Source organism: Eulemur rufifrons, chromosome 17 (genome assembly GCF_041146395.1).
Source record: "Eulemur rufifrons isolate Redbay chromosome 17, OSU_ERuf_1, whole genome shotgun sequence".
NCBI classification, from domain to species: Eukaryota; Metazoa; Chordata; class Mammalia; order Primates; family Lemuridae; genus Eulemur; species Eulemur rufifrons.
This window is the reverse complement of record NC_090999.1, coordinates 55,561,769-55,574,971: the sequence shown is the minus strand read 5'-3', so window position 1 is coordinate 55,574,971 and position 13,203 is coordinate 55,561,769. Positions and strand designations below refer to the sequence as shown.

Here is a 13,203-nt window from a genome sequence, read left to right as displayed (position 1 = left end):
TATGAGAGATAGCTTAAAATGATCATTAAGGCTTAAGCAAGAATTTCAGTGGTTTTAGATTAGTTTTATGTTGATCAAAGCTTCAAATAGTCTTCTTGGTAATTAAAAATCTTCCATGTGCACGGAAGATTGGCAGTAAGGAGGCACAAAGGGGCCTCCTCGACCAAGGCAGGGAACTTCAATCTGTGTAAGTATCTGCGATTGCTGGAATAATTTGAAGACCCCATGGAGCTAAGGAGATTAAGTGGAGGATTTTCATTGTTTCAGAGGGGCAAGGGGCAAATCCATTGCTAATTCTTTAATGATGAAAAATTGTAAGAAGTTTTTAAACTCCTTTGGGGATTTAAAAAAAGTGATATATAAACAAAAGAGAGGGAGAAAGAGAAATCACAGTAGTACCATCTGAGGCTAACTAAAATAAATGATAAGGTTAGAAGAGCCCAGGATATTTAGTGGATGAATGGACAACATAAAAATAGATTTATAGAAGGGAGCAATAGCACATGAATGTAAAAGTGTGTTCAGAAAGTGAATTTGTTGCATCTGAAATTCAAAGTATTTCCTTTTGGCTACACAAGAAAGAGTTTTAATAAAACCCTTTATATAGTCTTCTGAAAGGTAAATATTTTATAGGGAAATGGAGAGTTGGAAGAAAATCTGTTCCATCATGTCTGAGTATTAGCATTTTGCTTAATAACTTGCCAAAATATTATGCTTCCAAGAGCTATGGCATTATGTGTGTACCCAATTAAAGCAATTTTTCTTTGCTTTGTCTCCTAACTTAAATTCAAATGACATATAAACCACCACTGAAAGGAGGGTAAAACTAAAATGTCTCATTGCAAGACTTAATGGATAACAACTAGTGTATTACCCTTAAAAAACTTTATGAAGTTCTTGTTTTAATCCAATTCAAATATTTATTGAGTATTAGCCTTTTTAATACACTGCGATCTGTACCATGGTTTTTATTAAATACAGTATTTCTTCAATGTAAGTTAAGATAGAATTTATATTTCTTAAAAGCAAACTCAAAGATTTTAATAATCATACTGAGTGAGAAAAAAGGGAAAAAGTTTTTTCATGTATATATGTATATGTGTGTATGTATGTGTAAATGCATATATTTCTATATGTGCATATACACATGAAAAAATTAAAAACAAACTCTATATCAGCCTTTACAGTCTTGAAAAATAATCATTGATAGGTCTCAACACTAAGTAATGGTCATTGAACTATGTACTATGTCTTGAGGTATTCATTATTTTCAGTGTACTCTACATTACTACCTGGAATAAATGAAGTTGGCAAAAAGTCACCTGTCTTGACCTCTGAAGAAATAACAGTTCATCTTCGGTGAGAGGCATAGACTATTGGATTGATGAGTATTTTTTTCCACTTGTCCAAACCACAAACAACAGTTACTTTTGAGTACCAATTCACAACACTTCTGAACCCGTTATATCATACCAGCTTCTTGTGGATTCTAAAAGCCTTACCATCCACGGCCAGTGACACCGAGTCTTGCGTGTCTTCAATCCCGTACATGACGTCGCAGCGGTACAGGCCCGCGTCACTTGCACGCAGCTTGACCATGGTGAGGGAGGCATCACCCACATCCTCGGGGTGCGTGGGGACGGACACTCTCCCTTTGTAGCCCTGACCAACCTTGATATTCCCATTTTGGGCCACAAGGACAGTCGTCTCCTTTAAATCCTTTCCATTTTTGTCCACTTCAATCTTAGACCACTTGATTCGGAGAAATTCGCTGGTGTTGTAACTGGGTGGCAAAGTAGGCATGGTTGAAAAATGACAAGGTAGGCTGACTTTCCCGGAGAGGGCGCCCTTAACAGGCGGGCTTTTTTCCACTTTGACTGGAGGAAAGAGAAAATAGCAGATTAACAGTCCTAAAAAACCCAAACTGAGTCTATTAAATATGTATATGAGTGAGAAATCCTTATAATGGTTTGGTCACATCTTCAATATGTGAAATCATTAGAACGATTCTATGTAAAGAGACTAGCATACAATTTCAGTGACGTTTTATAACAAAGACAAGGATTAATAAGGCTCATTTTTATGTACTGAAACATGGCATTCATTTTAAAATATTTGTAACTTAGTCTTTAACATGAACAAAATAAGCAACAAAAGACAAGTACAAGAAGAAAAGCAACCAAGGGCAAAAGACGAAGGTGGGCTAGAATCAGCAGCAAAGGTTTAAAAGACTGGGCCAATGTTAGGAAGAGCATTTGAAAGGTGAAAATTACGTCTACAGGTCAGAAGACAAAAATTTTTTTAAAGATAACTGCCATATTACCTTAGAGGAAATGAAAATAAAATGCAAAGGGGAAGTGAGAATTTTAATAAGGTACTTTACAGGACTGGCACAAGGGAAAGTCTAACATCTGAAGGACCTCTCAGGTCCCGTGTTTGAACCAAAGGCTTTCATCATAATGACAAACCCAGCTGCAATCACTTTGCAGTGAAACATTACCTCTCAATTATATGCTGGGGGGAAAGTTGGCTTCTGTTCATCTAACCCTCCTAAAATATTTACCTGCAGAATGTCTTTCTGTTTAAGCTTTTAACCTTTTAATGATAAAGAATACATTGACTACAATTTAACACCACTACATGTGAAAGAAAATGTTCTTTTCACTCTTACAGGAATCCATCTGCTTCCCCAACCCCACCTCCCTACTTTCCAGACTCTGTTATTAGGCTAGACAATGTGTTAGTAATAAAAGAAATTGTCGTTAATGCACAAGCAACACCCACTTCATGAGAATATGGTTAACAAGTTAATAGTAGCCTCTAAGTGAAGTGAAATAATGATTTTTCATTAACAAAATGGTATCTAACACTTATTGTGTTAGTGGTCAAAGGTATTGGTAACATATATCTCAGTATGGACATGCATCAGAAATGACATAGATATCAATGTAATATTGAAATAGATATCTTTATCAATGATATAGATATAGGTAACATTGGAATAAGTCATTTTGCAAACTGTAGGAAAATATTATGGAGACAGTATACCCTTTAAGAAAAAAAAATCTCTATTGCTAAAGATTGAAATTTTAACTTAAAAAGGATGGGCCTATAAAATCTTTTATATGATATAAACAATCTAAAATAATTAATACAGTATTCTATTTAGTGTACTTACTATAGAAATCACTAATATATTTCAAATTTATGGTTATTGCTGTCATGTATTTGTGTATCATTTTATTAATCTACTTATAGCTTGTCCAAAACAGATTTAAGGGACTTAATAAAATTAAATAAAAATAAATTGAAGTCTGTATTAGCTGCACTAAATTCATCTTTAAAATGTTACTAAGACTATTAGAATTTTGGAATATAATAGCAAGGGAATAATTCCATTTTTTAATGGCCTCCTTGGCTTATAAAGTCAATTCTCTAACTTAATGCTCACCCTTTGAGTAAAACTGGTCCAATTCCTTACTCAGGATGCTCCACTGAAAGGAAACAACAAGCTCCCAGCTGGCTGGTGACAGACCTGAACCAGAACACATGTCTCCTGACACCTAATCAAGGAATTATTTAGCTTTGGTGTTCTTCCTCTGCCCCTAAATTAAATTGCAAAAGTCTTCATTTTAGTTCCCATTCAGAGTCTACTCTAGACCCATCCTATTTCTATAATTGTTTAATCACATCTGAGCTGAAACCTTTTAGTAATTTTATGATCTTTTTAATAAATACATAAAGTTTGCAGGGGACTCTCTGAAAGTAACCCGTACCTGTTTCATATTCTTTTATTTTGGACTCAATTAGGGAGATGATGACAATACAAAGATATCTGGATTTTTTTTTTTTTTTTTTTTTTTTTGCCAAGGGTACGGGTTTAATCACATAAAGCATGAGAATTTTGTAATCCAAAAATCTCCAAATTTACATTCATCATATGTTCTAGAAAATTTCATCTTCCTTACTGAAGAATTATTTAGACGATTAACTTTGCCACAAATAAAACGTTGCTCTTTAATGGAAAAATAAACATTTTTATCAACTTCAATTATGTTTTAAGTTATGAAACTCATTATAATCTCCTTAAATAAACATTTTTATCAACTTCAATTATGTTTTAAGTTATGAAACTCATTATAATCTCCTTAAAATTAGTTTAGGATAAATTACTTTAAATTTTTTAATATATGTTAAGAAATTACAGTTCTTTTCACAATTTTAAAATTGTGCCCACTTAAGTGTATAGGGGCAGACATGAAATTCAGCCTAATCTATCCAATAGATAGAAACTAAGTTTCTGAAACTTAGAGCATTGCTAAATAACTGTGCTATAATGAAGTGATACATTGGAACAAAATAATGTCAAATGGCAATTTCCCAAGGGCTATTTATTGTTCTGGGTGTTTATAGGTATGAGAAAATTAAAAGCTTTGATTGGATATAAATATATATTCATGTAGAACCCAGTCTTAATAACAGGATTAACAAAGAGCTGTGTGGTCACATCTTTTGTGTATCAAATCTTGGGTCTTAATGTACTCGGTCACAAAAACTAAGTTCACTAAATCTAAATATTTTAACAAAGAAATTTAGTAGTTCAGAGTACAGTGTTTATAGACTACACATGCTTTAAAAAAAAAAATCTGCTACCTACAGGAACTTGTTTGAATCTCTGACAATGTAAGTAATAAAAATGAATCCTAACAAAAAGTTTACTCTTCCCACCAGATGGTTTACAGTCTAAATGAGTATAGTACAGGAGAAAGCTCTAAATAATTAATAACCAATTACTCCTCATTCTCTGTCAGTAGATTCTGCAGAATAAGGATGATGTAAATCCCATCTGCACAATTTGACCAAACACACACACATAGACCTCAGCCACATAAATGTGAGATTGAAAATATGGGAATTTATTACTCAAATGATAAATATCACCATCTAGTTCATTCATTTACTCATGGCTGTACATGACTCCATTTTCTACTAGTGGAGGACTATCAAAATAACTAGGTCAATTCTAGATAATCAATGATTAGGATAGTTTATAACCTAATACAATGGGTATCATTAAAGCCAAGAACTCTTTGTGTGTTCAAATAAAGCCAGTAACAGTAGTTCAAATAAAGCCAGTAACAAATGCCTGGGAATAAACAGAGAAAAAACCTTAAGATAAAAGTACTTGTGTTGACTCAATATGTTACTGTTGTATACCTTTCTATGAACCTTGAAGATCTGTTTTATGTAGATCTTATGTTTTCTACTTTTGCCTCTCATATGAAAAAATAAAATTCTCCTAAAATTAGCCCCAAATTAATTACCTTTCAATAGTGATGATGGATTTAAAAAGAATGGGTACAGACGTGTAGAAATTACTCAATATTGTTGGCTCTTATAATTATTTTTAAAAATACTGTAAAGGAGCTACACCATACGTTGTTTTATTTTGTTTAGTTTTTCATTGTGTGAATTCTTTCTTTTTCCTAAGTGGAAAATCTATACTTGAGTGGAAGGATGGTTGCCTACTGCTTTCTCTGTAACTCGCTTCCTATGGTGACTACCCAAGCCAACTCCTCTTTCCGTGTTCTTTTCTCCACACTCCCTCTTCCCTGGGCACTGTTGTCCTTGCCTCTCTGGGACCTTCACCTTCACTTTCTGAAAACTTTGAGGAAGATAGCTTTTGGGTTATTATCTGATTGGTGGACAGCCTAGACTCTGATAGCCATTGAGTTGTTCACTGTGGTGTTCATTCATGTATTTATTCATTCATTCAGTCAACATATAAAATGATTAAGTGCTGGCGGCATGCCAGGCACTGTGCTAGAAGATGAAAGGCCCTTTTGCAGTGTGCAGTCTACTTGGGAAGAAAAACAAAGAATAACGTATCATAAGAACATAGTAGTATGTGCTGTAATAGCTGTACCAGCACAGGTGACAAAGGGAACAAGGAAGAGGGGCTTTTAAAGTAGCTAGAAAGGGGAATGAGGAGGCCGAGAAGGAAAGGACAGCTATCCCGGGAGTCAACTAACCCTTGATTCCCCTCAGGCCCTCAGGTATACAATCCATTAGTGGGTTGAATCCTCCATCGGCACTGCCAGTGCCTGATAGAAGCTGCCCCATTTCAAGCACAGGCTACTGCAATAAGCTTCTAATTGATATCTCTGCTGCTACTCTTGCTCTCCTACAATCAAATCTCCATAGAGCAGCTTAAATAGAATTTTTAAAAATTCATCAACTTATATCTTTCACTTGTTGAAACCCATCAGTGCTTCCTCCTGCACTTGAAATAAAATCTAGTCTTTTCCAGCGCCTCCTGTGCCCTGTGTAGATAAGACATGCAACATGGTGGTGAAGAGCACACACTCCTGGGACTGCCTTGTTCATCCCCTAGCTCTGCTACTTACTGGATGTGGGACTTTGAGCAAACTACTCAGCCTTTTGGTGCCTCAGTTTCCTCTGTATAATACCTGGGTAACAGATGTTTCAATGAGTTAGTGTTAAGCACTTAATACAGTTCCTGGCTTGCAGAGAGTCCTATCCAAGTGATAGGTGTTGTTATTATTCGGATGAACTGATTTCTGCTTCTCTCTCTGTTCATATCTCCTACTTTCCTTTATTGCTACTCTTCAACTACAGTGACCTTTCTGCTGCTCAGACACACTATGGCTAGATCTTGGCTAGCTGGCTCCTCCTCATCATTCACATCTCAGTTTAGATGTTACTTTCTCAAAGATGCCTTACCAACTTCCCCCAACCCAGGCCACTCTCTAGGATGTTACTCAGCTTTATGTCCATCAATCTGAAAGTCCCTCTATTGTCTGTTTACTTGTTTATTTCCTGTTTCTTATAATCAGGGGATTGAGTTTAATGAAAACTAGGACAATGTATGACTCATCCACTGGTATACCCCTGGATACCCAGAATAATATTTAATGCAAAGAATAAATAATAATTTGAATGGTGAATGGGTGGATGGGAAAATGGATGGAGGGATAAATGAATAGATGGATGATACATGAAGTGATACTTAAACTTTGAGTCTCAAAGAGTGAGTTGAAGTAGAATTTTAGAAAATAATAGGAGTGCCTAGCTAGAGGAATCCATATGGAAAACCATTATTTCAGAGAGTCTGAAGCACAATGACAGTGTGAGGAAGAGATGGAATCTGAGTCTGAGAGGTGCAATGGACAGAAGCAAATCAGTGAAACTCCAGGAGAGTATCTTTCTTCAAATTCTTTAGTATCTCCTTAATATATTAAATAATGAACTTGGAATTCTAGAAACCTCATGAGGTGGGTGTAAAATTTAAGCTAGGAAAAACAGGGCACGTGCCTGCCCCGTTACTTTTTATAAGAAGCAAAGAAAAGAAAGGGAGGTGGGGGCAAAAACTTGGCTGTCAACTTTACCTTCTTGACTCTTTTCAAATTCTAGTTTCCTGGGTTTTTAGCAATCTTTCTTTCTTGTATAAGAAAATATTTGAGAAATACTATTAAAGAAGTTGAAATTTTAAAATGTGCCCAATGCCATGTGTGAGCCTTTTTGCACAGCCAAAAGTAACCTGGGAAGTAACTGAAAGCCCACTTGCATCTTTAGCAACCTGCTCATTATTTTGTTTTGATGTATCTATTTAAAACCACTGTTTTCAGACCAATAATATTTTATCTAATAGTTTTCAACACTGAATGGATAAAAAAAATCAATCTTTTATCCTAGTAATTCCATGTTGTCATTCCATCCTCTGGTACTTAAATTTTTTATTTCAATTAACACCAAAGAAGTGGTTACCACACTCACCTTTATGTAGTGCATGGGTTGCTATTAAGGTTGAGCACATCCATAAGATGCTCTTTATATTTATCAACATCTTGTCCTAGAAATGAAGAGAAACACAAAATAATAAATCATAAGCATTCAGGTTTGTGGCAGGCCATACATCACATCCTATGTTTGTATTGTATATACTAAGAGTACAAGAAGCAGCTAGCTCCTCTTGGATCGTAAACACAGGAGGGAACTTGTAATAGGAGAAGTTGTCTCAACACTGTAATTATTAGCTTGAATCTCGCCCAATGCAGAAGTTACCAAAATAATTCCAGAACCCAATTTGGGGATGTATAAGAACGTGGATGTGTGTGACAACCACAACTCAGTAGGCCATCAGAAGAACAATGGAGACCACAGCCTAAGTAACCAGTGTCTAGGAACTGGCACAAAGAGGAAGGGATGACCACAAAGTCTATTTAGAAACAGAAAGCTGACTGCAGATGGAGCAAAAGAAGATGGGGAGCAATAAAGAGGGATGTTGAAGGAAAGAAATCTGCATCAACTCAGGGGAGAAGGAACCCGTTGGTGGTTCACGCACATGGTATCAAAACAGAAAATAAGGACCTCAGCAGGCTTTTTAAAGCACAGACTACGTTTGGTTTCTAGCTGGCTGAACAAACAAATGTATTACAAGGAGCTGTTAATTACAAAAGTGACCGGTGCTTGCCATGAGTTTTAAAGCAGTTCCAACAGTTCTAAAGTCTCAAGAGGAAAGAATGAAAGAAAATAGCCTGTACTGAGAGCCAAGAAACTCTGCTCTGGCTTGCCATTAACCTGTTGCATGACTTTGGGGAAGACATTGAACAATCTGGTTCTCAGAATGGTCCCTTCCAGCTCCAATTTCTGTGAAGCTATAAATATGAGGAAGATAAGTACCAGTGTTGAGGATCATCTAGAAATCAAAGAGCCAACACTTAGAAGAATGACAGACGAGCATTTGGTACCCACAGTCGTGCCTTCCCAGTGACATTTAGTACTATTCTATAATAGCCATTCTTGGTTAGCTTCCCAGAAGCTGTTCCTCTTTCTCCTTTCTAACAAAACTCTGGCTCCATCCTCATAACTACCGTCCTTCACACAGCCTTATAGTTTAGAGGTCAAACTCCAGCCCAAGGGGAATATCCTGATGACCGAGGTCAATTATAGTGGTCCCATTCCCTTTGCCAATGATTGGTTTTGGAATGGCATATGAAACAATCTTGGCCAATGATATGTGAGGGGATTTCTGCTCCTAGGAAGTACTCCTGTATAAACCTTATTTTCTGTAGCTGTTTAGTGCTGAAAATTAGTACTTAATTATTGAAGTGATTGTGAGAAGTTACAAAATAATGCATATAAAATATAGCTCAATGATACAATATTTATTATGGAAATCACTAATTCAAGCTTTCTACAGATGTTATAATCCTGGATTCATTTCACTAATCGTAAATCGAAAAGTAATTGAAGCTCTTGGATTTGAGAATTACAACCTGGGCTGCCGCTATAGTAGCTATGTACTACTTCATGCTTATAATAAATTGCCCTATAACTTATTGCTATGTACGTTGAATCATGATTTGTAAATATGTTTTATCACCTTTCTAGAATAGTAGGCTATGCAAGTCAGCATTAGTATCTTATTCAACTTATTCACAATATTTCTACAGTGCCAGGCTCAGAGTAGACCCTTGAAGAATGTTCATAGACCAAATGCATGACCAATGCTTCCATTTCCTATTCAGAAACACACTTTGAAGTGATGTGCCAACAATCCCTTATGAATATGGGCAAGTATGTTTAATTAGCACCTGAAATACTTTTGAATTGATCCAGTTGAATATTTGCCATGACCCAAGAATATCTGATGTTTGTCAATAACTAGAATGTCAAATCTTGCAACAAACCCAAAGAAGAAGGTATGATCCTGACCCAGGAATGGGTCTTCTGCATCCAAATTTCCTACCCAAGACAGATTCTCAAAAACCTAACTCTTTGTGCCACACCTACTCCTTAATGTCTTTTGGGTCAGGGAGAGGAATGATCCTTCATCTATATAGGTATAATAAGTACATTCATATGCCCTAAGACTACCCCTAAGACTAGGCTAGAGAAGAAAGCCAGTGCATTAAAAATACAAAGGAGAGATCAAACAAGTTTTAAACACATTTGAATAAGTTGCATAAATATGTTTGAATAAGTTATTCCAAGTTAAAAATTAGTGTTTACATTAAATCCCAGATCTCTAACTTCTTTTGAAAAATCAGAAGATCTAGCAATGCTAACTCCATATTCCAGGTGGTCAATCATAAGCACTAACCCAGCAGCAGCCTCTCCCTTTGAGTCTATATGTCCGAGGTCATTACTGTCCCCACTTAGCCTCTTATCCATTTCCACTGATGCCTGGCCCCTGTAGGCACCTCAGTTTCCAATCTTTGAATTAACGGATAATCATTTATCTCCGTAGTGAATATCTCAGAGGGCTTGTACTGACTTTAGCTACCTCAGAACTACATTTCCATTGCCTCTTCCTCAGAGTCCATGGCATTCATTCCACTTCTGCAATTTTCTTGAAGCTATGTTCATATCCTTGGTCATTAAGGCACACTGTTTACCTTCTGTGCTTGATCTTAAGTGGGAAATTTTCTTTGTTTGTTTTTAGTACCACTCCAACCCCCATTTCCATTCTTCTGCTTTTCTGTGTCTGTCTTGTAAGCACAGTCTGTTAGTGATAACAAGTCTGTCTACATGGAAAGGCCGGAAGATAGGAGAGCCAGTGTCTAGATTTAGCTTTCCACTACGGTGAAGTCAATGAGAAGAGGACAAAGTCATCGAACAATCAAGGTACAACTGACTGAGAATGTTTAATTGCCTGGGAGGCACAACTGACAAGGTCAACAGAACTAGCCATGAGAAATGTCTGCAGAGAGGATAAGGTCCACACCAGGGACAGACTGCCTCAGAGAGGGCGCCAAGGTTCTATTAAATAGATATTTAGTATTCTCCCTTGATCTTGGGGAAGCCCGGCTGAGTGAGGTATGACTTAAGGATGAAGACACAGTGGTTTTGTCTACCATTCTGCTAATCAGTTACTCCAGACAATGAATTGTCTGGGGTACCTCAGTCATAAAGTGTACAGAATGAGCATCTCCTATCACATTGCTCCTTGGTTCTTTGTCACAGGAAGAACTGATGTAATGCAGAGAGAAATCATGTGGTTTAGACATGAAAGTTCATGAATTTACTGCACAGGAGCAATGGAATCATCTGAATTTATCACTAACCTGCAACTAGATTCCTGAACCTGGACTTGGCTAAGCTTTTTCACATTGCTGCCCCTTAGCACTCCCTGTTCTCTGCCTGGTGAACTCCTTCCTTGTTACTCTATCTAAAACCTACAGTACTCTATTTCCTTCATCCTGCTCTACTTATATCATAGCACACATCACCATTTTACACATGTGTTTGGTAATTGCCTTTCTTGATCCACCATAATAGAAGCTCCAGGAGAGCAATCTTTGATGTTTTGTTCACTCCCTTATCCTTAACGCCTAGGACACTCAGTAAATATTTACTAAAAGAATGAATATATACCCATTTTTACATAATTAGATACATACTATGTACACAATTTTGTACATTACTTTCTTCACTTAAAATACAATATATTTTGGAGAATGTTCCAAATCAGCAAGCGATATTTCTATGTTATTTTTAAAAGCTGCATAGCTTTCCGTTAGATGAGTGTAGCAGCTTTTATTTATCCAGTGTTTCTAAATTTTTGCTATTAGAAACAGTGTTGCAAAGGACATCCTTATCCATTTGTCTTGGGTGACATTTATACCAATATCCATATGATGATGTCTAGAAGTGGAATTGCTGGGTCAAAGTATATGTGCATTTTCTAAAAAGTTTTCATAGTGAATTAAAAAAAATGTGATTGCCAAATTATTTTCCAAAGAAGAGGAACCTATTTACATTCCCATAATAGTTTATGACACACCTGGTTTCTCCACAACCTGACCAACACAAATGCTCATCCAATTTTTTACTGCTCTGACTGATGAAAAAATAGTGTAGTATATCACTGGTGTTTTAATTACTATTTCTTTAATTATGAATGAATCTGAGCAATTTTTCATGTAGTTAAAAAAATTATGTCTCTTTCTGACACTCCCTGTACTTAACTTTTGCCCATTTTTTGATAGATGTGGTCTTTCTTCTAGGTACTTATAAAAGTTCATAATATATCAAGAGTTATTAGCTCTTTGTCTTTCATATGTTGCAATATTTTCCAATTGTGTTGTTTTTGTGTAATTTAATTGTTATTTAGTCAGATTTATCAATAGTTTCCAGTGTGGCTTCTGGGTTTTATGTTTTAGTTAGAACAGGTTTCTCTACACCTAGCTCATTTTTTAAAATCCCACAATTTCCTCTTCTCATTTTTTAAAAAATGCCATTCCCTACATTTCATGTTTGATTCATCTTAAATTTCTTTTAAGATGAGAATGAGGTAGAGATTGATTCTTAATCTCAGTGGACCCATCAATTTTTGTTTTCAACTGAATGTCCACGTTCCTTTGAGTTAATTTCTGCAATCTGTCTTCTGATCAATGAAAATAGACAATTTTTAAGACCACATGCCCCTCTCTGACCCATTTTATAGATTTAGGAGAAAATAAATGGTTTGGGTAATGCATTATTAAGATTATAGAATTAAATCAATATGAATCCCATAGGCTTAGTATATTAACATCGTTTTTTTGTATAGTTTTCTAATTTTTTGAAGCCTTTTTATAGGTATTTACTCTTTTGATCTTTATAACTGTAGATCCATTTAATAGATTATGACACTGAAGGTCCAGAAATTGTATCCTAACTTGGTTTTCCCAGCTGGTGAGTCAAACTCAAACTTTCTAATTTCAAGTCTAATGCTCATTTCACTATACCTCAGGTAATATCAAATCAGCAATTTAATAACAAAAAGATAATTTATAAAATATATGTTTATTTTAAAATATGTAATCTTATTTTAGAGACATAAACCCCTTTCAAAATTCTTAGAAGAATGAGGTAGGATGTCTGTAGATGCAGAAACAAATATAAATTAAATGTCGATCAACATATGTACCCTTTTATAGATGATAGATCTATCCAGAGAAGTTTCAGGAAACATAACTGACAACAGCAAATTAAACAAAGATTTCTACTAACCACTGAAATACAGCCACCTCTGGTACATTCAGGGATAAGAACTTAGCAGGGTCTAAAAACCCTGGGGATACACACACACACACACACACACACACATAGATAGATACTATGTATATACACAATATACATACTCATATATATACATATGTATAAATTACCAAGTCTGGGCTACAAGAGGAAACT

The 13,203-nt window shown here is 35.7% G+C and overlaps 1 protein-coding gene across 4 annotated transcripts in view; it reads right to left on the bottom strand.

The window, feature by feature from the left end:
* Positions 1-13,203, bottom strand: part of VCAN (versican) — a 100,747-nt gene that overhangs the window by 82,817 nt on the left and 4,727 nt on the right. For all 4 annotated transcript variants that reach the window (XM_069491892.1, XM_069491894.1, XM_069491893.1 and 1 more), the window contains exons 2-3: positions 7,798-7,873; positions 1,503-1,877 (exon numbers count right to left, since the gene is read on the bottom strand). In XM_069491892.1, the coding sequence (XP_069347993.1) occupies positions 1,503-1,877; positions 7,798-7,867 (445 nt within the window). In that variant the 5' untranslated portion in view covers positions 7,868-7,873. The remainder of the gene's footprint in view (positions 1-1,502; positions 1,878-7,797; positions 7,874-13,203) is intronic.